The 23,516-nt window shown below is 42.6% G+C and overlaps 1 protein-coding gene across 2 annotated transcripts; it reads left to right on the forward strand.

Moving 5' to 3' along the window:
- Positions 1-764: 764 nt before the first annotated feature.
- Positions 765-22,152, forward strand: WRNIP1 (WRN helicase interacting protein 1). Of its 2 annotated transcripts, XM_032861453.1 has the most exons (7): positions 774-1,791; positions 3,967-4,158; positions 5,431-5,672; positions 16,142-16,371; positions 19,873-20,028; positions 20,758-20,837; positions 21,418-22,152. In XM_032861453.1, exons 1-7 carry the CDS (start codon positions 970-972, stop codon positions 21,691-21,693), a joined length of 1,998 nt encoding a protein of 665 aa, XP_032717344.1. In that variant the 5' UTR covers positions 774-969; the 3' UTR covers positions 21,694-22,152. The 2 variants fall into 2 exon arrangements, with proteins under 2 accessions (XP_032717345.1, XP_032717344.1); XM_032861454.1 differs by lacking the exon at positions 20,758-20,837 and having other exon boundaries at positions 765-1,791; positions 21,418-21,581.
- Positions 22,153-23,516: the final 1,364 nt, after the last annotated feature.

Below are 23,516 nucleotides of genomic sequence, written 5' to 3' on the forward strand. Positions count from 1 at the left end.
TGCCTATAACACTAAGTTTGACTGATTCCCTAATATTTTATTGCTATGGGGATAAATACACCTGACTTGGATTACCCTCATTTAGAATTAAGTCTGCTTTTGAATATTTAACTATTAAACAGCAGACTGAGACAAGTATCTAAGTGTGTTAAGTAAAAAGCCCTCGGGTGAAAAGGCCAAAAAGCTAAAAGGGGGTGAGGTGGGGATATTTTCTCTTTATTTGCGTTTTCTGACGTAAATAATTTTTTCAGACGTGTAGTTGCTTGCATTGTTTTCTTTTGTTCAGGTCCTTTGTCCAGTTTTCTTCTGTAGGGTTTCGGGGTTTCCCCATTTTTCTTTAATTAGAAACAACCTGCCATGAGCCTCCTCTCTTCCCCCACACGCCCGCTGAGTTCCCTGGGTGTGAAAAGCCGCTTTCCCAGGTGCAATCTCGGCAGGTTGCCTCAGGCTCCTCCTCGATGTCACCAGTCTGCAAGGGCGCCGGAGCTGCGCTGTTTTCACCTCCGCGGCTCCTGCGCACGCGCAACCCGCCGGCCTCCCGGCCCCTCACAAAGGTGGCTCTCAGGGCCGGCCGGAAGTGGACGCTCAGCCGCCAGGGCGGGTAGTGTGCACTACATTTCCCGAAAGGCTAAGGGGCGCGATGCCAGCGGTGGCTAGGTTGAACCGCCGCGGACTACGCTTCCCGACGCGACACGCGAGGCGTTGCCAGCGGCGGCTGAGGTAAACGGCTGCGGACTACTCTTCCCGACGCGCCCCGCGAGGCGCCGCCGGAGGCCGGCCGAGGGCGGGCCGACGCGGGAAGCTCCGGACGTGAGGCATGAGCGGCGCCCTCCCCCGGCCCGCGCGCGTCCTGCTGCCTCCCCGAGCGAGGGTCGGGCGGCGCGGGGCCTAGCGGCGGGCATCTCGAGCCCTCGGCGTGCGCAGGGGCTGCTGCGGCCGCGCCGGGCGCCGGCGAGGGCGGCGGCCACCATGGAGGTGAGCGGGCCGGAAGACGACCCCTTCCTGTCGCAGCTGCACCAGGTGCAGTGCCCCGTGTGCCAGCAGATGATGCCCGCCGCGCACATCAACTCGCACCTGGACCGCTGTCTGCTGCTCAACCCCGCGGGGCACGCGGAGCCCTCGGCCGGGCCGCACCGCGCCGGCGAGCGGGCCAAGGGGCTCTCGCCGCCCAGCGCCAAGAGGCGGCGGCTCTCCGAGAGCTCGGCGCTGAAGCAGCCGGCCACCCCGACGGCGGCCGAGAGCAGCGAGGGCGAGGGCGAGGAGGGCGACGACGGCGGCGAGACCGAAAGCCGGGAGAGCTACGACGCGCCGCCCACGCCCAGCGGCGCCCGCCTCATCCCCGACTTCCCGGTGGCCCGCTCCAGCAGTCCCGGGAGGAAGGGCTCGGGAAAGAGGCCGGCGGCCGCGGCCGCGGCGGCGGGCAGCGCGTCTCCGCGGAGCTGGGACGAGGCGGAGGCGCAGGAGGAGGAAGAGGCGGTGGGCGACGGCGATGGCGACGGGGACGCCGATGCGGACGGCGAGGACGACCCGGGCCACTGGGATGCGGACGCCGCCGACGCCGCCGCCTTCGGGGCCAGCGGTGGGGGCCGCCCGCACACCCGGGCGCTGGCGGCGGAAGAGATTCGGCAGATGCTGGAGGGCAAGCCGCTGGCGGACAAGATGCGTCCCGACACGCTGCAGGACTACATCGGGCAGAGCAGAGCCGTGGGGCAGGAGACGCTGCTCCGGTCCCTCCTGGAGACGAACGAAATCCCCTCCCTCATCCTGTGGGGCCCGCCGGGCTGCGGCAAGGTGAGTGCCGCCTTGGCTGGAGGGTTCCGAGTGTCGATCTCTACGGGTCGGGCGTGGATCTAACGGTCAGAGGCCGTCGCCGAAGAACCCGCGCGTCCACCCTGGATGTTGAGGCCTGAGGGCAGGGCCTCAGATACTATCGGAGCCGGGGCCGCGCCTGGTCCACAGGTGGAGTTAGTGATGGGTGTGAAAAAGACACACCGCGCCAGATTTGTAAGACACGTTTTCCGGTCATTTGCAAAATGAAGATGTCCGAATTCATAGGTTTGCAAAAATATGTGGACTCTTAGATTTGAGCTATCTCTGTGTTCCAACGTGTACCTCGACCCTCCCATTAATAACCCAATTCTCAAGGAAATGACATGCTGCAAATTGCAGAGGAACATTTGTATATTCGATTTGTAGGTATATGGGTTTAGCTTTGTGGGGGGGGGATCAAAAATTTTTCTGTTTCGATTGTTTCTCTTCCCGCCCTCTAGCTGTTGGTTTATTTTTAACAGACTGGTGTTTATTTATCCTTGAGAATATATTTATTTACCAAGTCTAATATGAAAACTCTTTTCCCTTTCCCAGTCGTTTTATCTAGCATTTCCATAACTGTCCTCACTATGCTTTCTGCTTTAGAGAAGAAGAGAAGAAACATCAATGCATTTTGGTGTCCAGTTGTATGTACCTTGTTAGCATATGTCCAGAGGAAGGTGGTTCAGATATTGGGGTCTAGAAAAGGTGTCATTGGAGAACACTTGAGAAACAGGCAGAGTTAAGCAAAACAGAAGGCTAAGAGGTGTTTAAATATATGATTTTTTTTTTCCTATCCACAGGAAGAGAGTGGAGGATGAGCAGCAGTGAGTGAAAGGCAAAAGTCAGTATCAGAATGTAAAAGAGCCCTCTTAGCTTTGTGATTCACACTCCTTAGTTAGTATGCAAGGGCTTTAATGAATTTTCCAGTTTTTCTTTCCGACTTCGTCTCCAACTTAATCACACCATCCTTTGCTACGGTTCCTGGAATGCATTTTGCTCATTTTGTGCCTTATTGTTCACTTCCATCCCAAATAATTTACCCGGGGGGGTGGGGTGGGGATGGAGATTTAGTTGCTACCCTATTTAGGAGATTGAGCAAGAGCATTATTAATAATTGTTTGTGAAATCTTTACATAAGTTCATGAGAATGGCCAACTCAGCTGTTGGCCGACTAGATGGCAAGAAAAACCTCCCGAGGAAAATGAGTAGGGTGAACTAATAAAAGACGCCATGCAGAAGATGTGATGGGCTGCTCAGCATAGTGGTTGGTGGTCACAAGCCTAGGCATATGTGGTGTGGAAGCCCATAGGCTGGGATTTGATGAAGCAGCAGCCACAGTAGCTTAATGATACACTACAAATTTTAGAAAATAAAATGTACCTTCCCATTAATTCAGTATCGAATTTGTCCCTCTCATTAAACACTTTTTCTTTATTTTCATTCTTATTATTATACTTTTCTGTGAACAATAATAATGATATTAATAACAGTATATGCAATTTTATGGAACACCTGGTACCTACCAGGCACTAAGCAGTGGTTTCCTTGGATCTCACCATTGTCTTCTCATAACTACTAACATGGTCAAAGTGCTGTTGTTTAATCTACTTCCAAAGCAGACATTCAGCGGTGGCAGTATGCAGTCATCGTTAATGCTAGGTAGTTGTCATTAGTCTTTCAGTTCAAAGCCTCACTCCTTTTCCAAGCTGCACTGATGAGCCTCCAGTTGTAGAATCGATTGATTCTGTGGTTCTGCACTCCATTTCTACAACTAGTCCTTCAACAGTAGTGCTTTCTTGGCTGGAAGAGGTCACAGCTGTCACTCGGGCTCTGCTAAATCAAGACAGCCGCTCTTTATGGGGATTCCAAAGATCTTAGAGTCCCCAAAAAAGGAATCAAACAGGGTTAGGTATAAAGGAGAAAAGGTCAGGATTAGCCTAAGGTTTAGCTACTTTCCTGTTTTATTTTTAACCATCTTTTTTTTAATTTTTAAAAATGTGCTCTGGTATTTCGGATTGCATCTGTGCTGCTGAGCATTCTTTAGAGTTCAAGTTGCTTGGTAAATAGTGCTGATGCTGCTTGTGTTAGTGCCCATGGGTGCTTTTCTCTCTGTGTCTGATCAGCTTTCCAAACTCTGTGTGTCATATTTTCTAGACCACTCTGGCTCACATCATAGCCAACAACAGCAAGAAACATAGCATAAGATTTGTGACATTGTCTGCAACAAATGCCAAGACAAATGATGTGCGAGATGTCATAAAACAAGCTCAAAATGAAAAGAGCTTTTTCAAAAGGAAAACCATCCTTTTTATTGATGAGATTCATCGGTTCAATAAATCTCAGCAGGTATATTAACTTCCTTCTACCTTTTGGTCATTGTGAACATTACAGTGAATATAAAGTATGTGAGATTACTTTGAAAAGCATAAAGCACTACGCAAATATAAGGACTATTGTTATCATTAGTTTTCTGTGCATAAAGAGGTATAGATTGTCAGCCCATCTCCTTTGAGCCTTTTTCCCCACTTTTTCTTAGTGTTTTTTGGTGACAAGAAAATGCTTTCTCTGTCTGATAAATGAAATTATTAATATGGTCCTGAGTTATACTATATCAGAAAAACAGCTTATCAAGTTTCTCATTCTTACAGATTTTTGGATCTCAATATTAAGAGTCCTAGTAAGAAATTTAACTTGATTTTTAAGATCCTTATTTTAATATTTTTAAAGTTCTCCCGTATACAGTGTTACTTTTTTATTTTCAAAATTGAAGAATGTTTTCTGTGACCTCAGGGTTTCAGCCGGGTGAATGTTACAAGATCTAATCACCTCTACTTATTTAATGGCTTTTGAGATAAAAGTAAAAGTACAGTTTATTTGTATAAACAAAGCCAAGCCACTGTTGTATTCTTGTAAATAAACATTAACTTTTTTCTTCCAGTACACTTTTTTCTCTGATATATTTTGTTAAAGCTTTTTAATCAGAGACAGAAATATTTTACAAAACCTTACTACAAAACCTTGTTCCTGATCTGAATCTCTTATTTTTTAATTTTTTTTTATCTGAATCTCTTTTTAAATAGACTCTTCAGAGTTCTGATAGGATGTTAACGCTTTCAGTTTCATTAGACCATTAACTCATCTTAGCATTTCTTCCCTATAAGACAATGTCCAGTGGTTACATATTCACCAATGCATATTTACCAAGTTTGTTAGGAAGAATGGCTGTTATGACCAAGTACTCCGGAGGAAAATTTTACAAATACTAATGTTTTTGTGTTTTCTTAAACTCGAATAGCCACCTGCCAGTTGGGATAGAAGCCTTAGGATAGAAGATAATTTTCTAAGTAAAAAAATCATTTATCTTGAAACTACATTAGAATTGTACTTTGAGGTTTAGTGTACCAGCAAGGGCCAGGTTTAGACATTCACATTGCAAAAGGTGTGTTTTTGGCTTAAAAAGCGTGAGTTGCACTCACACAACAGTGCACCCACATCCATTGACTATAAAGCTGTTGTTCCTGAATTCAAAACTAGGAAAAGGAAGGAATGGCCAACTTACATAGGATTCTGCAGGTTGTTGACTGGAATCAATTTCTTCTGTTTTCCTCCCATGATTAGGACACTTTCCTTCCTCACGTGGAATGTGGGACGATCACTCTGATTGGGGCTACCACGGAGAACCCTTCCTTCCAGGTCAATGCTGCTCTCCTAAGCCGCTGTCGCGTTATTGTTCTTGAGAAGCTTCCCGTAGAGGCAATGGTGGCTATCTTAATGCGAGCAATCAACTCACTGGGAATCCACGTCCTAGACTCCAGCCGTCCCACTGACCCTCTGAGCCACAGCAGTAACAGCAGTTCAGAGTAAGTTGACTGTGGGCAGTATCCTGGGGGCACACACCTCTCAGAGAATCCCCTGGCAGACAGCCAGAAAGGGCTGGACAGCCATAAGGAGAGGGCAGGGACGGAGAAGAAATGTTGATCTAGTAATGAAAACAGGAGTGGAAGAAAGTGCTCAATTGTACCAAGTGTATCTCTGCAAATGTTTCCTTTCTTTTAAGATGGATTTTATAGCCCTATAAGGGGTGCATCTAATTTTTCAAGCTTTAACATTGTTTTGTGCGTTTTTTCAGTCCTTGGGTGTTTTCATTTGTGCTTAGGGATTTTTTTTTTCCTAACACACTTTTTTTTAAATAAGGCTTGGAAGACTATGGGAAGCCTTACTGATTATTTTCCTTCATCAAATAGGCTTGACCTACAAATCTTTCTTGAGATTTATATTCAGATTCCCAATTTCTTTTTTCCTGAAGTTTACGCCTCTTTTAGAAATATTAACTATAAATTAATGTGAATGTTACCATAACAATTTTTAAATCTTTTTAAAATTATTTTTGCACATTTTAAAAGTCAAGCTCAATTCTGTAAAAGTAAAGAAACTTTATCTGAAAATGACATATTAAAAGCTCTCTCATTCCTTTTGGCATTCTGTTTCTGTATCATGAATACCGTGTAAGTTCATTAATACCAGAGTATATATAAAGTTATATGTAATCAATTAGATTACTTGGGTTAGAGGTTTTCTTTATATTCGAATATATTCTTCACATGTCGTTTATTCATGTGTCAACTGAAATAACGCAGTGGAACATAATCTGGTGTGATGAGAGACTAATGCCTGCCTCTTCATGCTGTGGACCCCACAGCTGCTGGTGCCTGCCCCGAGGCCAAGTTCTGGAGCCACTCTTCTGTGAGGATTAAAGTACAAGACACAGTTTTAGGTTCAGGGTTTAGGTTTCAAGAGTCTCTCTGCGTGTGTCTGGCCTCTCCCATTTGCCCCTGTCTCATGTAGGAGGAATTATGCTGTGGTTCATGAAAGCCTTGAAACATGGCCAAGGACTCCCAGGTGCAACGGAGTTACATCAGTTTAGGGTAGAGTTGTGATGCCATAGCCATCTTAAAAGAAATACAGAACCCGCTGGTATCAGTTAAGTGTATTCATACTTAGAGCCCTTTGTGTGCTGGGCACTTGTTGGGGTCAAAAGGGGCTACATACAGCCAGCCTCACATCTAGTATAACTGTCCTGTAAACAACATTTTCACTACAAAACTCATATAACCAAGTGATAAAAATGGAAAGAGAGAGGAACAACTATCCTAGTATATTTCTGTGTACTAGTTATCATAATATATCTACTACATATTATGCATTTTTATTAATTAGGGTAGTTTTATTGATTTCAGTCATGTCATGATTTCATGGAATTGTTATTCAGATACCCTCAGGTTTTTTTCTCTCCAATCACTGCCATGCCAAAATTAGGTGAAATGAGAAAGACAGTGGAAGAACCATGGAGCTCATCTTAAAAAGGATTTCCACATTTTAACCAGATCTCCGAATCATTTGCATGCATATTAAATTTGAGAGGATAAGTGAAAGAGTTAAGATTTCTCTATTACTGAGACTGCGAGCCTGATACAAAAGTGAGCCAATGATTCTTAATCTGCTAAAATTGCATTTCAGTCAGAGAAAACCTGCCATGTACAATAGATTGTTTGCTTTTTCCACTATCACTCATTTGAGTTGATCCTAGTTATAGCTTATTTTTATTCACTTGTTTCCTTTCTAATTCCCATCCCTCCCCTTCCTGGGAGGGCTAAGAGGATAAGAACTTGTCCTCCTTGTTCATATTCCCAGCACAGTGCCTAGTATATACATGCTTAGTAAATGGTTTGTGAATGAATAAATTCTAACTTTCAATTTGAGAGAAATAGTTCAATTTTATTTTTGGATCATCCAGCATAAGGGATGATTGCCTCACAACCTGGGTATCAAGAACCTTTTCATTTAATACTACTGCCTTAGCAAACAGAATGAAACTTAGTTAATTGATTTACTGGTTAGCAATTCTGAAAAGAAAGTTAAGTTGGGAGATGCCATAGGCCACAGAAGGAACTCTTATATTATAAGTGATTTCCTAACAGAAGCACCTGACCACCCCAGTGGAGAATTAAAAACAGGTATTGTTTTCTTTCAATTTTAGGTAAAATTGTACTTTCCCATCTATTGACTGGCTTCAAATGTATATACATTCTTGTGAACATAAATTGGGTTTGGTAACACTAATCTAACTGGAAGGAACGACTTTAAACCCCAAATAATTACTTCTCTGGGAAGCCGTGAGTGCATTTGTAGTCTTGTGTTTTGGTGCCCTAGTTTACAGAGAAATCTAGACTACCACTGTGCGTAGAATAGCTGAGCAAGTACTGGTCTGGAAACCAGTGGAGCTGATTGCTAGACCATTCTTGGTTTTTCTTGAATTGTGGATTCTCATCTAGTATATGTTTGTACATGACAGATTCCTGTGAGAGTGAGATAGAAGTGTTCTTTTAAAATTTTTCTTTCCGTATTTATTTGTTCAGCATTAATTGAAGGCCCCACATATAATATACTAGGCATTGGCTGAGTGTTGAAAAGCGCATTCCTGTCCGTTTAGAGAGCTTAGTATATGATACGGAAATAGGTAAGTGGGCTTCCAGGGACGTGCTGTGATTGAGTTATGACCAAAGAGGAGTAGGGGATAGAGAAGAGGCATCTAGAATATGTGAAATCAGATATCTCACCTGATACATGAGGGGATGCTGAGTTGAATTTTGAAGAATAAGCAGAATTTAACTAGATGAAATGGAAAGTTCATTTGGCAAGGGAATATAGCACCTGAAAGTCAAGGTAATAAATAGGATGATCCATTCATTATAGCTGAGTGGAACAGTGGGCATGAGGAAGTGATGGGCAGTGAAGCCAGGGAGGAAGGCAGATTATGAAAGACCTGTGTGCTAAGGTAAGGTGAGTGATGTGGAGAGCTATGGGAAACCATAGAAAGATTTTAAGCAAGAGAGTGACATATCAGCTCTACATTTTAGGAAGATGAGAATAGCATTGGAGAGATGGTAGGTTGGAGGGAGTCAAGTCCCATCTTCCCTGCCCCTCACCAGAGATCAGGAAGATCAGTTAGGAAGCTGTTGGAGTGGTGCTGAAGATAAGTGACAAATGCAAGTGACTTGAACAAAAGCCAGAGCTGCTCAGAAAAGTTGGAAAGTCAGGTTGATAGGCCTGGGTGTGAGGAGGGAGGAAAAAAGGATTGTCTAAGATGACTCTCATACCAGGTAACTAGGCAAATAATTACACTTCTGGCAAGAATGGTATGAGGAAGAGGAGCAGAGGAGGTGTGGAGTTCAGTTCGGGACTTATTCAGCTTGTGGGGTCTCTGGATGATTCATATGAAGAGGTTTTTCTAGGCAGTTAGATAAGGAACTCAGGAGAGCAGCAGAGTTGTTTGAGTCTGAGATTTGGAAGCCACCGGCACTTCAGAGAACATACAGTCCATTTGTTTGAGTAGGAGAGCTGAAGGGAGCCAGGAAGTAAGGGTAGTAAGTTGGAGACCTGTCAGCATTTGTTGTGTAGGGGAAAGACAAAAGTTTAGAAAGGTAGGAAAACCAGAAGGATGCTCTACAGAGAAGAGCTTCAGCAAGGCAGGAGTATTCGACGTTTTTGAGCCAAACTTAGGATTCAGTTTGGCTGCATATATTGGGGAAAAAATCAAATTAACTGGCATAAACAAGATAGAACTTTCCTTTTCATGTTAAAGAGTCTGAAGATAGACAAGTATAAAAAATGCAGCTGCTAGTCAGCCTCATGGTATCATCAGGGACCCAGACCCTTATCTGGCTTCTGAGGCACGTTTCTAACCACAGGCATACCTCAGACATAATTTGGGTTTGGTTTTACACCATTGCAATAAAGTGAGTCATATGAGTTTTTGGTTTCCCAGTGAATATAAAAATTAGGTTTACACTGTAGTGTGTTAAATATGCAATAGCATTATATCTAAAAAATCAACATGCATACCTTAATTTAAAAATAACTTTACTATTAAAAAACGCTAACCATCATTTGAACGTCTGCTAGTCTTGATCTTTTTGCTGGTGGATGGTCTTGACTTGATATTGATGGCTGCTGACTGATCAGGGCGGTGGTTGCTGAAGGTTGAGTTGCTGTGGCAAACTTGTTAAACAACTGAAGTTTGCCACAATCAGTTGTTCTTTTCACAATTTCTCTGTGGCTTGTGATGCTGTCTGATAGCGTTTTACCTACAGTAGAACTTCTTCCAAAACTGGAGTCCATCCTCTTACCCCCTGCCACTGCTTGATCAACTAAGTTATGTCATATTCTATATCCTCTGTTGTCATCTCAACAGTCTTCATGGTCTCTTCACCAGTAGGTGCCATCTCAGGAAACCACTTCCTTTGCTCATTCAAAAGAAGGAACTCCTCAATATTCAAGTTTTATCTCAAGGTTGCCGCAATTTAGTCACATCTTTAGACTCCACTTTCAAGTCTAGTTCTCTTGTTATTGCCGCCACATCTGCAGTTCCCCCAGTGAAGTCCTGAACCACTCAAAGTCATCCACAAGGACTGGAATCAGCTTCTCCCAGTGTCCTGTTCATGTTGATATTTTCATCTTTTCCCATGAATCACAGATGTTCTTAATGGCATCTGGAACGGTAAATCCTTTCCAGAAGGTTTTCAGTGGACTCTGTCTAGATGCATCAGAGGCTCTAGCCTTACAAGATTTATTTCTTAAATAATAAGACTTGAAAGTTGAAATGACTCCTTGATCCATTAGTCACAGAATGGATGTTGTGTTGGCAGGCATTAATCTCTTTATATATCTCCATCATAACTTTAGGAAGACCAGGTGCATTGTCAACAAGCAGGAATATTTTGAAAAGAATCTTTTTTTCTGAGCAGTAGGTCTCCACAGTGGGCTTAAAATACTCAGTAAACCAAATTGTCAACAGACACATGGTCATCTAGGCTTTGTTCTCCCATGTATGAAGCACAGGCCGAGTAGATTTAGCGTAATTCTTAAGGGCCCTGGGATTTTCAAAAGAATAAAGGACCATTGCCTTCAACTTCCGCTGCATTGGCCCCTACCAGGTGAGTCAAACCACCCTGGCTTTAAAGGCAGGCCTTGGCTTCTCCTCTCTAGCTACAAAAGTCCTAGATGATACCCTCTTCTAATAGGAAATGGTTTTGTTTACATTGAAAATATGCTGTTCAGTACCGCCTCCTTCGTCAGTGACCCTAGCTAGATCTTCTGGATGGTTTGCTGCAGCTTCTCCATTAGCACTGGCTGCTTTATCTTGTGCCCTGATGTCATGGAGACGGCTTCATGCCTTAAACCTCAGGAACAAACCTCTGCTAGCTTCAGATTTTCCTTCTTCAGCTTTCTCACTTCTCTCAGCCTTCACAGAATTGAAGAGAGTTTCCTTTGCATTCTTAACTTGGCTGTTCGGTGCAAGAGGCCTAGCTTTTCACCTGTCTTGACTTTCACTGTGCCTTCCTCACCAAGCTTAATCATTTCCAGTTTTTAAAATGCCAGACATGCAACTCTCCTTTTCACTTGAATGTTGAGAGGCCACTGTAGGGTTATTAATTGTCCTGATTTCAATATGGTTGTATCTCAGGGAATAGAGGAACCTGAGGTGGGGGCGGAGGGGGAGGATGGGAATAGTTGGTTGGTAAAGCAATCAGAACACAAATATTTATCAATCAATAAGAGTTCTCTGTTTTGTGGTTTGTGGTGCCCCAAAACAATTAGAATAGTAACATCAAGGATCACTGATCATAGTTCATCATAACAAATAATGAAAAGTTCTAAGTGTTTCAAGAATTACCAAAACGTGACCTAGAGACACAAAATGAGCAAATGCTATTGGAAAAACGGCACTGATAGATTTGCTTACTGCAGGCTTGCCACAGACCTTCAATTTGTAAAAAAACATAATGTCTGTGAATTGCAATAAAATGAAGCAAGGTAAGGGAGATGTGCTTATTTTCAGTTTAGAAGGGATCTAGGTACCAATTTAAGCGAGTTACTCGCTTTCACTTAGAACCAGGTTAAAATGCTACTGGGAAAGATTAACATTGGAATCTTTCTCTGTGTTTCTTCATTAAGGACGATACTTTTAATCTGTAAAGGATTAGGAACAAAAGATTCCCATCTATAGCAGTATTGCCTTTTAACCACATTTGCACATCACATTTTACCAGGAATACATTTTGAAAATAGAGTTGACCCATGAACAACATGGGTTGGAACTGGCTGGGTCCACTTATACACAGATTTCTTACAGAACAGTACTGTAAATGGATATTCTCTTCCTTATTTTCTTGATAACTTTTCTTTAGCTTATTAAGATTATAGCATGTAGTAGAGGTAACATACAAAATATGTGTTAATTGACTTGTTATTGGTAAGGTTCTGTCAATAGTAAGTTATTGATTGTTACGTTTTAGGGGAGTCAGAAGTTTTATGTGAATTTTTGACTGTGTTGGGCGTCATTGCCCCTAACCCTCACATTGTGGAAGGGTCAGATCTGCAGGTACCCAGAGTCTGTCCCTGGAGGTTTTAGGATCAGTAAATCTGTGATTAGATATACACATCTATATTTTAGGATAATTCCCTGTAATCTGATACATATCCTTGGTTGAGGACCACTGTTAAGCAGTTGTTACCCTGACCATGGAGTGTTCCTTTTCTTTAGTGAAAGAGATTCATAGAGTATAGTTTTATAATTTATGAAGAGAGAATTTAATTGAGCCATACATATTTTTTTATTCTGCTATGAAATAACAAGTACATTTTCACTCGTCTTCCAACTTAGACAGCTCACCATATAAAAAGAATTCTTCAAATCCCAGTATCCTCCACCACAAAAACAGTGTGCAGAAGGATTCAGGCCCTTGGAAATAAAAAGGAAAGGAGGAAGTTGTCTTTACAGCATGCTTCCCATATTCCTGTTAAGACCAGAGCATTTCTGTTCAGTTGAAGAAACAAGGCTAAGTCTTTGATTTCTTCATCCATTAATTGGGAGTATGATCTTTTTAAATGCACTTATTTTAACTATTTTTTATTTTCTATAGTTTATGCTTAAATTTCAAAATAATGTCTCGACTAGGAGTGCTCTTCCAAGATAATTTGTGCAATAGTTACTATTTGCTGAGGGGTTTTGCAAATATCAATATAATATTCCTTATTTTATTGCTGTTGGCGTGAACACTCATGTGCTTCCTCTTCTAAGATCTCAAGATATTTTAACACATTTTATTACTTTTCAGAACCGAGGTAGTGTAAATTTGGGTTCAGGATATATTAGAGAATAGATAATCTTTTGAACATCCTGTACAGTGTTCTTAATAGCAAAATTTCATTTGGTAAGTTGCTTGTGTGACCATTGTGAAGGCCATCAGCAGTCACCTTTTATTACTTGAACAGAGTTGCTGACAGATTCATCTGTGTTTAAAAATACTCAATTTTGGACAGGATTGAAATTTGGAATGTGGATCATATCAAGGGGGAGGAAGAATGGAACATTGGGAATTTGGGTGAAAGCTCTCAGCTCCGGTTTTATTGTGGCAGCTCTCCCACTCCCGGTGACTCCAACCCTGATTGAAAAGGACAACAATAGAATAATTCGGACCTTGGTTAAGAGTTTAAAAACTGAAGGAAAGATCCTATTTTCCGACCCATAAAATACCCACTTAAAGGCTTATTTAAATTTATATTTACTTAGATTTATAAACATTGTGCTGTTTATACGTCTATGGCGTGGTCTGCTAGTTGGCTTCTCTCAGATATTAAAGCCTACTCACTGACTTTTTATGAGGACCAACGGAAATGGCATAGAGTCAGTGCTAGGGTGTATAAGGACACTTGTCTTTTTTCTGTCCCCAAAGCACTTCATGCTGCTAAATATTTACAGTGGACAAGTTCGTAGAAAGGGGATATATGCCAAAATACGGCATTAAGGAAGTACAGCAGTAGGTGATTTTTTGCCCCATGTGTCTATTTTCCCAATTTTATATAATACACACTTTGTTTAAAAAAGTAATATTCAGAGAGTTATTTAATTGTTAAGGATGCAAACTATATATAGTATGATCCGGATTTTGTTTTAAAAATTAGATGTAAGGTTGATGGTTCCATGGTTGGTTGGATCATAAAGGAAATTCAACAAATGACCTAGTAGCTATTGTTATCTTTAGATGGCACAGAAAATGATTTCTTTTTGTTTTTTTAATGTTTTCCCATATGTTATAATTATTAAAAAATAAACATTTCACTGAGATTGTGGGGAGAATTGAAATTAGTCCATTCATTGTACAGATATCAAATGTCTATTCTCTCCCAGGCACTAGGGGTATAAAAAAGGAATAAAACATAATTCCTATTCTTGAGGTCTCCACATTTAGTGGGGATGGAGAGATGACAAATTTGATCAACAAATGGCCCCACTCCTATGATGGTTCAGTCAGTTAGGATTGATTAGGTCTCCTACTTTACTCCTATTTTCTTCCTGCAAATGATCCCATAGGGTCTTTGTTGCTAGGAAGCTTTCCAAGGAAATGGAAGGCTTTGCTTTTATTAGTTCTGGAGCTGAAATGAGGTGTTCCGGCAATTTTGGTTCTCAACCCACCTCCACCCTCCCCATAAACACACATGTGTGCACACGCATGACACAACTCAGATAACATACAGTAACCAAGCCCCAGGAGTGCCCTTCCCTTTCAGGCACATAGGTTGCTACCGCACCCCCTCTGACGTTAGTCCCTCCTAATACATTTTCTTGAGTATGTGTTATCTGTCATTTTCTTCCAAATCATCTAGAATCTGCTAAACAATATCTGTTTGAGAAATGCTTCATCAGCTTTACTTAGTGCCGGTGATGTTGGTTTGGTGTGTGTTTTGAGTATCTTATCTGGTCAAGAACGGAGGAGGATGGGCTTCTAAACTGTAACCATGGTTTTCAGGGCCGAGGCAGCTGTCAGGAGGAGTGTGATAAGAGAATCATTCATTATTGGCTATGAGAAAACAGGTGCCTTATGTGTAGTGATAGATGAGAAACTGGAAGTCTTGGCTTTGGTAAATAAGGGGCGGGATGAGGCAATCTTTAAGATGTTAGAAACAAGAGGCACCTGGGTGGTTCAGTTAATTAAGCCTCTGCCTTCAGGTCATGATCTCAGGGTGCTGTGATCAAGCCCCATGTCCGGCTAATGCTCAGCCGGGAGTCTGTTTCTCTGTCTCCCTCTGACACCCCCACCCACCTTCTTGTGCTCACTCTTTCTCTATCTCAAATAAATAAAATCTTTTTTAAAAAAAGAAAGATGTTAGAAACAAATCTGTTAGTGAATGAAAAGCAAATTGGTGTTATTCAAGTTACTCACTAAAGCCGAGTAGCGGGTGGGTGTATGGTATGGAATTATGCAGAGACAGGCTGGGGTCCCCTTCATGGACTGGACCCCCACCGTCCTGCCTTGGCCCAACACCATTGGTGCCTGTGCTTTGTTTTCTAGGTAGCTGATGAGGACAGTCCCAATCAGCTTATTAATTAATAGAGACATTTTCAGCTGAAGTTTGGCAGTGACATGGTGAGCTTAACTCTGAAGAATTATATTTTGCTTTTGCGAATGTGCAGCTAGCAGCTAGACAAGAATAGTAAGACATCTCTAAGAACCTATATGTGTGAGATATTTTGTCTAACTAGACTAGAAATAGAAAAGTTTACTGAATTAGACTTGAGAACAATCCTAATTAGACCTTTATGAAGGTCCACATTTGGAAATGTGATGGTAGGTGACTTATCTCAGGTCTTACAGCCAAGTTCTGTCAGAGTCTTCTAACGGATACCCAGACTAGTGACCTCTCCACTACTCTGTGCAGCCTTTATGTGATTAATACCTTCTTGGAAACATGCCTCAGGCCAAAATCCCAGAGGCTTGCTCCTAGGCCCCATGTGTCCAGAGTAACTGGGGACCCAGGTTGTTTGTAAAATGAGGGACATGAGCTGCCTGATGCGATCTTGGCCCTTTCCTGTTTGGGAAGTGGTCTGAGCGTACCTATCTCGTCAGGATGTGCCCTGTGTTTGACGTATGTTTTCTGTATACTATAATGAAGCCCAAATATTTCTGTAGTTTTCACTCTAGTAGGATAGAGCCAGAGAAGCCATGTATCTTTCCAGGCCTCCTTCATGCATGCTTATGGGTGTGTGCTTATACAGCAGAATAATCTCAGGACTCTCAAAACAATCTCATGGCTCCCAGTCTTGATAATGCCTCACCGTATTGACAACATGAGTTAGGGAGAAAGGGCAGAAGCCTTGAACCTAAGGTAGCTTTTTAGTGACCTTGCTCAGAGCCGTTCTGTAAAGGTGCTATAGAACAAGAAGTGTCAGACGTGAAAGTGGTGGTAACTAACCCTGTTTGTGTTACAGGCCGTCTGTGTTCATAGAGGATAAAGCAGTAGACACTCTGGCTTATCTTAGTGATGGGGATGCTCGAGCTGGATTGAATGGACTACAGCTGGCAGTGCTGGCCAGGTTAAGCTCTAGGAAGATGTTCTGTAAGAAAAGTGGGCAAACCTATTCTTCCAGTAGAGTTCTGATCACTGAAAATGATGTGAAGGAAGGTCTCCAGCGATCTCACATTTTATATGACCGAGCAGGTAAGTAACAACTTATTTCATTAGTTAGTGAAATAAGTTGTATCTACACATTCCCATCCTGGACTTCTGGCTTCAGCTGAGTTCAGAACATGAACCTCAATTCTCAGTTGGATCTCCATATTGGTAATTGAATTAAACCTCCAACTCAGAGCCTGATTTCAAAGACCTAGCTTCCTGATCGATCTTTCTTGTGAGAGGCACAGAGCAGAAGCTATCCTGATAAGAACTGAGAGGAGTTTTCGTGTTAAAATTGCAGGCTTCAGACCTGCCTTGTAAGGTAGGTAGGTATTTTTTCCATTACTCTCTGTAGTGCCTTTTAAGATAAAAACATTTTGAAAGCCCCTATGTTCACAGTTGACAGTAATCTTTGTGATCATTTATAATGGCAATAATAACAAGACTTTTGCAGTAAGTGACTTAGTTCTATTAGTTTAATGAGAAGTAAAGTCCATAATTTCTAGAGTCCCAACTAAAAATGAAGTTTATGTGGATCTGGATGTGATGTTTTTGGTTGTGATAGCTTTTTTAAACAATTTTTCTGCATACACTTACGTACTTTTGTAGAACTGCATTTACAGGTAACAGATTTAAAAACAGACTCCTACTAGATCCGTGACCTGGCAATATTAAATGTCATAAGCACAGCACAGTTGTATCTTTTTATATAAGGGGTGGGTGGTGAAGATTAGCATATGGTAGATTAGGCTGGACTCTGGGGCTTGAGTATTTGTGATTCTGGATAGAGAATCTGCAGTAACTGGAATTCCATACCTCTAAAAGTTACACAAGAAAAGGAAGCTGATCATTAAACATTCCAGATATTACATAGGCAGTTCGTTGTCTACAATATTCTGAAATGCTTTTTGATGATGGAGAATAGGTCTTACTGGTTAGAGCAGCAGGGTGGAGGGCTTAAGAATGACTTTGGGTTCTGGACATTGCCTCCTGATGAGCAGAACACTGACTTTGGGCAAGTGGCAGAAGCTCTTCAGCCTTAGTGTGCCTCAACTGATTGGGAGCTGGGTGCGTGGGAATACTAATAAGTACTATGGACACATTAGTTAGGGACTCATTAGAGGCATTTAACAAACAGTCCTGTCTCCTCTCTGATGTGAACATGCCTCTCGGCAAGACCTCTCCTAGCACAACCCAAAGATCTCCGGTGGCCAGCTGTCTGTGCTCCTGAATGTCATGGGAATGCTGGGAAAGTCTGAAAAGTAAAGTATTCTAGACCTAGAGCTTTGCTTTCTTTTGGCCAAATACAAGAATGGGGGATATGAACAAAATTTAAAATTTTAAGAGGTAAAAATATTCCCACATGCTGGGTTCTCCATCGTTTGGGGGGTTCCAGCAACAGGTATCTCTCTCCCTTACACGTGCCCTAAAGGAGACTCTTCATTTTGACTAGATGAACTGGAACTGTTCTTTTACATTTTATCAGACTGTCATTTAAAAATCAAAAGGCTACCATTTAACATAACATTAGGTAACATTGAATATTGGAGCATTTTATATATGTTGTCCTTTTTTTTAAGTCTTAAAAAAACCTTAGGAGGTAGTATTAATAGTATCCCCGTTTTATAGATAAAAAGCTTGCCTTAGTTCACAAAGCAAGTGATAAAACTCATTCTCAACCACAGGTATAAGACTAGTTCCTAGGACTATGTCCTTCCCCACTGGTGGTGCTGCCTCCTTGCCAGCCCCGGCCTGACATCACCAGCTTCCCTGCTAGAGCATGTTCACTCACACGCAGTAACACACTCTCACGTGAGTACACTCACAGACACCCATATGCACACAGTGGATATCAGACATGTCTAGTCCTAGGATTTCTACTTCTCAAGGCTCACATTCCATCCAAGGGAGCCATGCGCAGTGGGGATCACTTTCTCTATAGCTCTGCACTGCCCCTGGAAGAGCTGGGGACAGTGGAGGCTGCCTGGTGTCAGGCCTTAAGAACCCACACATTCTACAAGGCCTACATGTACTGTGACTGTGGCCCGCCCACCGCCACCCCCCTGGAGTGTAGCAGCACAACCGTGAATCTGTAGATACTCATAAATACAGTTCAGATCCTAGGGAATTGTTCTTTTCCAAGCTGTGTTCCATAAATAGGGATGATAGAAGCATTGCCCTGGAAACCTGCTAGCTTATACTCCTGGGCCTTTTTATAACTCTGGTGAGACAAAAATCCCCAGCCCCAAGATTTTAATTATTTCATGTCTTCTAGTGTATAGTTACCTACTTCTAGGATCCAGTAACTAGCTCACATATTTATGTATCAGAGTGAAGAAATTTCTAAATGAGCACAGGTTCTCTGCCTTGCATTGAGGTCAGGGTTCTACATAAATAATGTCGAAATTTTAAGTTAAAAAATTTTATATGATCAAAGCAAAAATGGAAGCTAGCGTAGAGTAACATCTAACACTTCCATGTTTCTGTAGTGCTTACTCCATACCAGGCGTACATTATTTAAGACTCAGAACCCTGGGTCTTTCCTTCCTGAGAAGCCAGCATCTTGTCTCATGCTGTCTTTAGAGGAAGGCCAAAGGTGGTCCTACCAGCATGGTCAGCTGGTGGGGGACTTGCAAAGTAGGTCATGGATTCTCTCCACCTTGGTGCTTCCTGGAAGGACTAAAGCAAATAAGAATTCCCCTGCTTTTTTTATGAAGTGACTATTCTCGCCTCAAACTTAGAGAAGAGTTGATGGTTAGAAAATCCTGAAATTTCTCTTCTTAAATATGTTTTTTTAAAGCACATTTCACTGATTTGTTTACATGTGAATCCTGGGTGAAAAGTGGGGGGAAACCCAGGTGGTGAGTGGGGGGCTATAGTGCTTTCAAGGTGAGAGCCCTTAGTCCATGTGTCAGCCCTTCTAAGATCCTGCCACATGAATGTCCCTGTACCAGATTTAAGTGACCACAGCCTTCAGATACCAGAAAGACAGCTGGAAAGGACACTGAGGAACAAATGGGCCATCTGTAACAGCTGTCCTTGTCATTGACTCTCCATCCTCATGTCTCCAACCAGGCCCAGGGACAGTTTCCTCAAAATGACAGTGGGGGTACATAGAAACAGAATATCAGATTAGTTCCCTCCACCTCTCATTGTGGCAATCCACAGAGGTCCAGGAGAACCAGCTCTCCATGTGCTGCTCTCCTTGTCCCCATCCCAGGTCTCTGCTTGTGTTCAGCACGGGCAGCACAGGTACTCCAGCAGCCTCCTGCGCTGAAGCTGACCTGGTTACAAGACAAGCCCACAGACCCCAGAGGGAGCTCCTCTGGTCTCCAGCATCCCGCACTGGTGCCATTGCACCCTCCTGCTGAGCAGCTTGAGGATAGCCGTCAGACTTCACTCTCCCCAGGCTTTCCTAGGTCCCTTATTCGGGCTTCCTTAAAATCAACCAAGTGGAACAAACCTATGGCTTAGATGACCCTCCTATGGGCTCTGTGAATTTCCTCTTCTGCCCATAATCGAGCATGTGCTTTTTGTGTTATCTAGGAGAAGAGCATTACAACTGCATCTCTGCGCTTCATAAGTCGATGCGGGGCTCAGACCAGAGTGCCTCCCTCTACTGGCTGGCGCGCATGCTTGAAGGAGGAGAGGACCCGCTGTATGTGGCAAGGAGGCTGGTGAGGTTTGCCAGTGAGGATATAGGTGAGTGTTCTGGGAAGGAGCAGACCCTGGTGTTGACCAGAGTGTGGCTTTTTGTGTGCGGGAGCCAGAGAAGGGGGAGGGGGTGTTCAGAAATGCTGACCGCTTTGGGGCCTAGGAATTTCCTGGGACCATGTGGACAGGTAAGGAGAAGAGAAGACAAATAGGAACTGACTGGTTTATTTCTTGGCATCGTGTATGTGCTTTTGGGTGGTTATATTCTGAAGAAGTCATCATTATCTGTTTCCTCTTCAGGAGTGCTTTTCCTAACATGGGTATTGAAATAAAAGAAATGTTTTAAATGCTTTGCAGTCATGTTCAGGTTTTCATTGGACAGCTCCTGAAATAAAAAGGGAAGATTCTGGACACTGTGTAATGAAAAACATTAGGAAAACAGTTCTTTGATATAGTAAATGTTTTGTTTTTAATGTGTCTGTCCTTGTGACTGTCTGTATGGCCTTAGCCCCTCATGTTTGTCATTCATACTCTCATATTTTTCCTACTAGATGTAGTTTTTATCCATGAAGAAACAACTCTTGACACCACTCAGTAAATATTTCTCAAATAAGTTAATGAGATCAGAGGAGAGTCTGTTCTGATAAATGGGATTTTTCTGGTGTGTAACATCTACAGGCAGTGGTGATCTCTGGTCGCATCAGCTCATAGACAGGTCTGGGTGGGAGTGTGCATTATGACTTAAAACTTTCCTTTGTCTTTCCGTGTGTTGGACAGGTCTGGCAGACCCTTCTGCACTAACACAAGCAGTTGCCGCCTACCAAGGCTGTCATTTTATAGGCATGCCCGAATGTGAGGTAAAGTAATCAGCTCAGTTCTTTGCAAATCACTTCCTTTCTCTTGTGCCATGTCCCTTTGTGGATTTGAACATATGTCCTGCCATCACCTTTAATGTACAGGCCCACCAAAGAAGCTGCTTAGCTTTTCAACTCCCTTTTTAGAAGCTTACACTCTAGAGGGGAGACCTTACGTATAAACAATGTCATGTTTTGAAACTTTTCTGTAGTTGTGGTTTCAAAGGAAGTGCTCAGCCCTTTCCTGGGGCAGAAGTATTGAAAGCGCTGAGCAGGACGTTTCTCTAAGATCACCCATAACCAGCAGCTTCATATTTATGTTTTATATGTTGGGGTTTTAAGAAAAAAATCATTTAATAAAAATTCTTCTCTTCAACAAAAAAAAAAAGAAATCTTTTTCAACCTCTTACCTCCTGTAGGAATTTCTTCTCTCCATCACAACTGGTTATTTTGGCTGTAGGTAGGAAAGGAGGATAATAAAAGCATCGTGAGAATCTTTTCAGAATTAAGTAGGGATGTCATAAAATAGTCTACAGGACAGAAACTTTCTGGCACCTTCAGTAATGTTTTCTTTTTGTCCTAGGTGCTTCTGGCCCAGTGTGTAGTCTATTTTGCCAGAGCCCCGAAGTCCATTGAGGTGTACAGCGCCTACAACAACGTCAAAGCATGCCTGCGAAACCACCAGGGGCCCCTGCCCCCCGTCCCGCTGCACCTGAGGAACGCGCCCACCAGGCTGATGAAGGATTTGGGCTATGGCAAGGGCTACAAGTACAATCCCATGTACAGTGAGCCCGTGGACCAGGAATACCTGCCGGAGGAGTTGAGAGGAGTCGACTTCTTTAAGCAAAGGCGATGCTGACTCTCGTAGGCTTTGATAGCAGTGGGATGTGTCTGTTTTTTAAGGAGAGCGAGAATAACAGAGTTGTGGAGTCGGTTGCCCAATGGAAGTTAAACGAGACCAACATTTTGTGCCAGAAATGTCAGAGTTCCTTAGGTGGAGGCACACGTACTTCAGCTAAATGTGTAACATTGAAATTGTGTTCATTTGCACTCTGTGCAACGGTTATGCTTATGAAAATATCTGGCAGCTTTGTGCAATGAATTAATGTTATAAGGAATTATCTATTTTGTCATAGTATTTAAGTCATAATGTCATTTCAGAATTCAGTTCTGTAGGATTTTTTTTTCTTTAAAAGATGTATATTCAGGGTAGTTTGAATTGGTAAAAAAATGTAATTGTGATTTAATACTGCATAGTGTTTTGGGTATTTTTTTTATATGCAAAGGTCTTATGAGCCAATAAAACTATTTCAAAGTACTCTTCAGTTCTTTCACGTCTTTCCCACCTGGGATCCTAGCTGCCAATATCTGTCACCCTCACATGTTGGTAGGTAAATACTGTGAAAGAAAAATGCCCATAGGTGAGAAGGTTGGGAAGCTTAATGAGAAGCCTGTGGATCTTTGTAAAAATCCATTTTAAGTTTTAAAGGAATACGCTAGAGTTGTAAATGGCTTATGAAAGAATCCAGTAGTCTCTTCTTCCTCCAGTTTCTTCTTACAGCTCCGTGTTTCTAAATGATGCACTCCTGTTTTACTTTAGTGATTCCTAAACGTAAATACCACACACGTGCACGCATGCGCGCGCGCACGCGCGCACACACACACACAGCTTTGATTCCTTTGCAGCTATTTCTAATTCTTCCCAAACTACTTAATAGTCATCCACAAGAATTGTCCCTTCAAGTAATCTGTCAGTTCTGTTTCCCTCTCCCTCTCCCCCAACCTGGTGCGATCCCTTCAGGAACTCACTTCCTTCTGTCCAAGCGCTGCACAGCTGATGTCCGGGGACTCCATTGCCTTTCTCCTACACGAGGATTCCTGTTTTCTCCATAGTATACCAGCCGTCTCAGCTCATCCCAGCGTTTCTGTACAACATATGCTTTACTAGTTTGAGCAGGCTGGAGCGACAGTGACCTCACACTCAGCAGGCCTGGTGTGTGAACTCCCCTCCTCTGTCTGGGCATCTCCCTTGTACCTGCCTCACGTGTTCTAGTTGCGGGGTCCAATGCTTGCCTTTTTCTCCTGAGGGGATCCACATGCTTTAAGAGCTTTATGGAACAAGGATGCATGGGAGGCAAAATACTTCTAGCTGTTAAGAGTCTAAAAATACCTTTATTCTACCTTCAGACTTACCTGATAGTTTGGGAATAAATTCTAGGTTGGAAATTACTTGTCAGCTGTCTTCCTCTTTCCCATGTTGCTATCGAGAAATTTGAAGACATTCTGATTTGTGACCTCTTCAAGCTGATAGAATCTTCTCTCTTTGTTCCTAGTTTTTGAAAAGCTCACAGTGATTTTACCAGGTGCTGAGTGGACCCTTTCAGTCTAGAAATTCATGTCTTTCTGTTTTGGGAAAGTTTCTTTATTCATTTACTAAGTGTTGGGTACTTGCCTCATGCTAAGCACTCTTGGGAACGCATCAGCTAAGGAAAAACATCCTGTGCTCATGAAAAAGATAGTATGAAAAATTGTATTTTGATATGTCCGCTGATGATGAGTGCCACGAGGGAAATAATCAGGGAACTGAGCTAGAAAGGGTGAGGAGAAGTCAAGATTTTATTTGGAATAGCCAAGGTAGACTTCGTCAAGAGGAGAATATTTGAGTCAAGAATTAGAGGACGT

The sequence above is a fragment of the Lontra canadensis genome, unplaced genomic scaffold (assembly GCF_010015895.1).
Source record: "Lontra canadensis isolate GAN:19392208 unplaced genomic scaffold, GSC_riverotter_1.0 scaffold21, whole genome shotgun sequence".
NCBI lineage: Eukaryota > Metazoa > Chordata > Mammalia > Carnivora > Mustelidae > Lontra > Lontra canadensis.

What these genes read in the sequence shown, in the direction of transcription:
- WRNIP1 (XM_032861453.1), top strand. Translation starts at nt 970, where the DNA reads ATGGAGGTGAGCGGGCCGGAAGACGACCCCTTCCTGTCGCAGCTGCAC. An exon ending in CATTTTATATGACCGAGCAG is followed by an intron (nt 16,372 to 19,872) that starts GTAAGTAACAAC and finishes TGTGTTATCTAG; the next exon opens with GAGAAGAGCATTACAACTGC. An exon ending in TAGGCATGCCCGAATGTGAG is followed by an intron (nt 20,838 to 21,417) that starts GTAAAGTAATCA and finishes TTTTTGTCCTAG; the next exon opens with GTGCTTCTGGCCCAGTGTGT.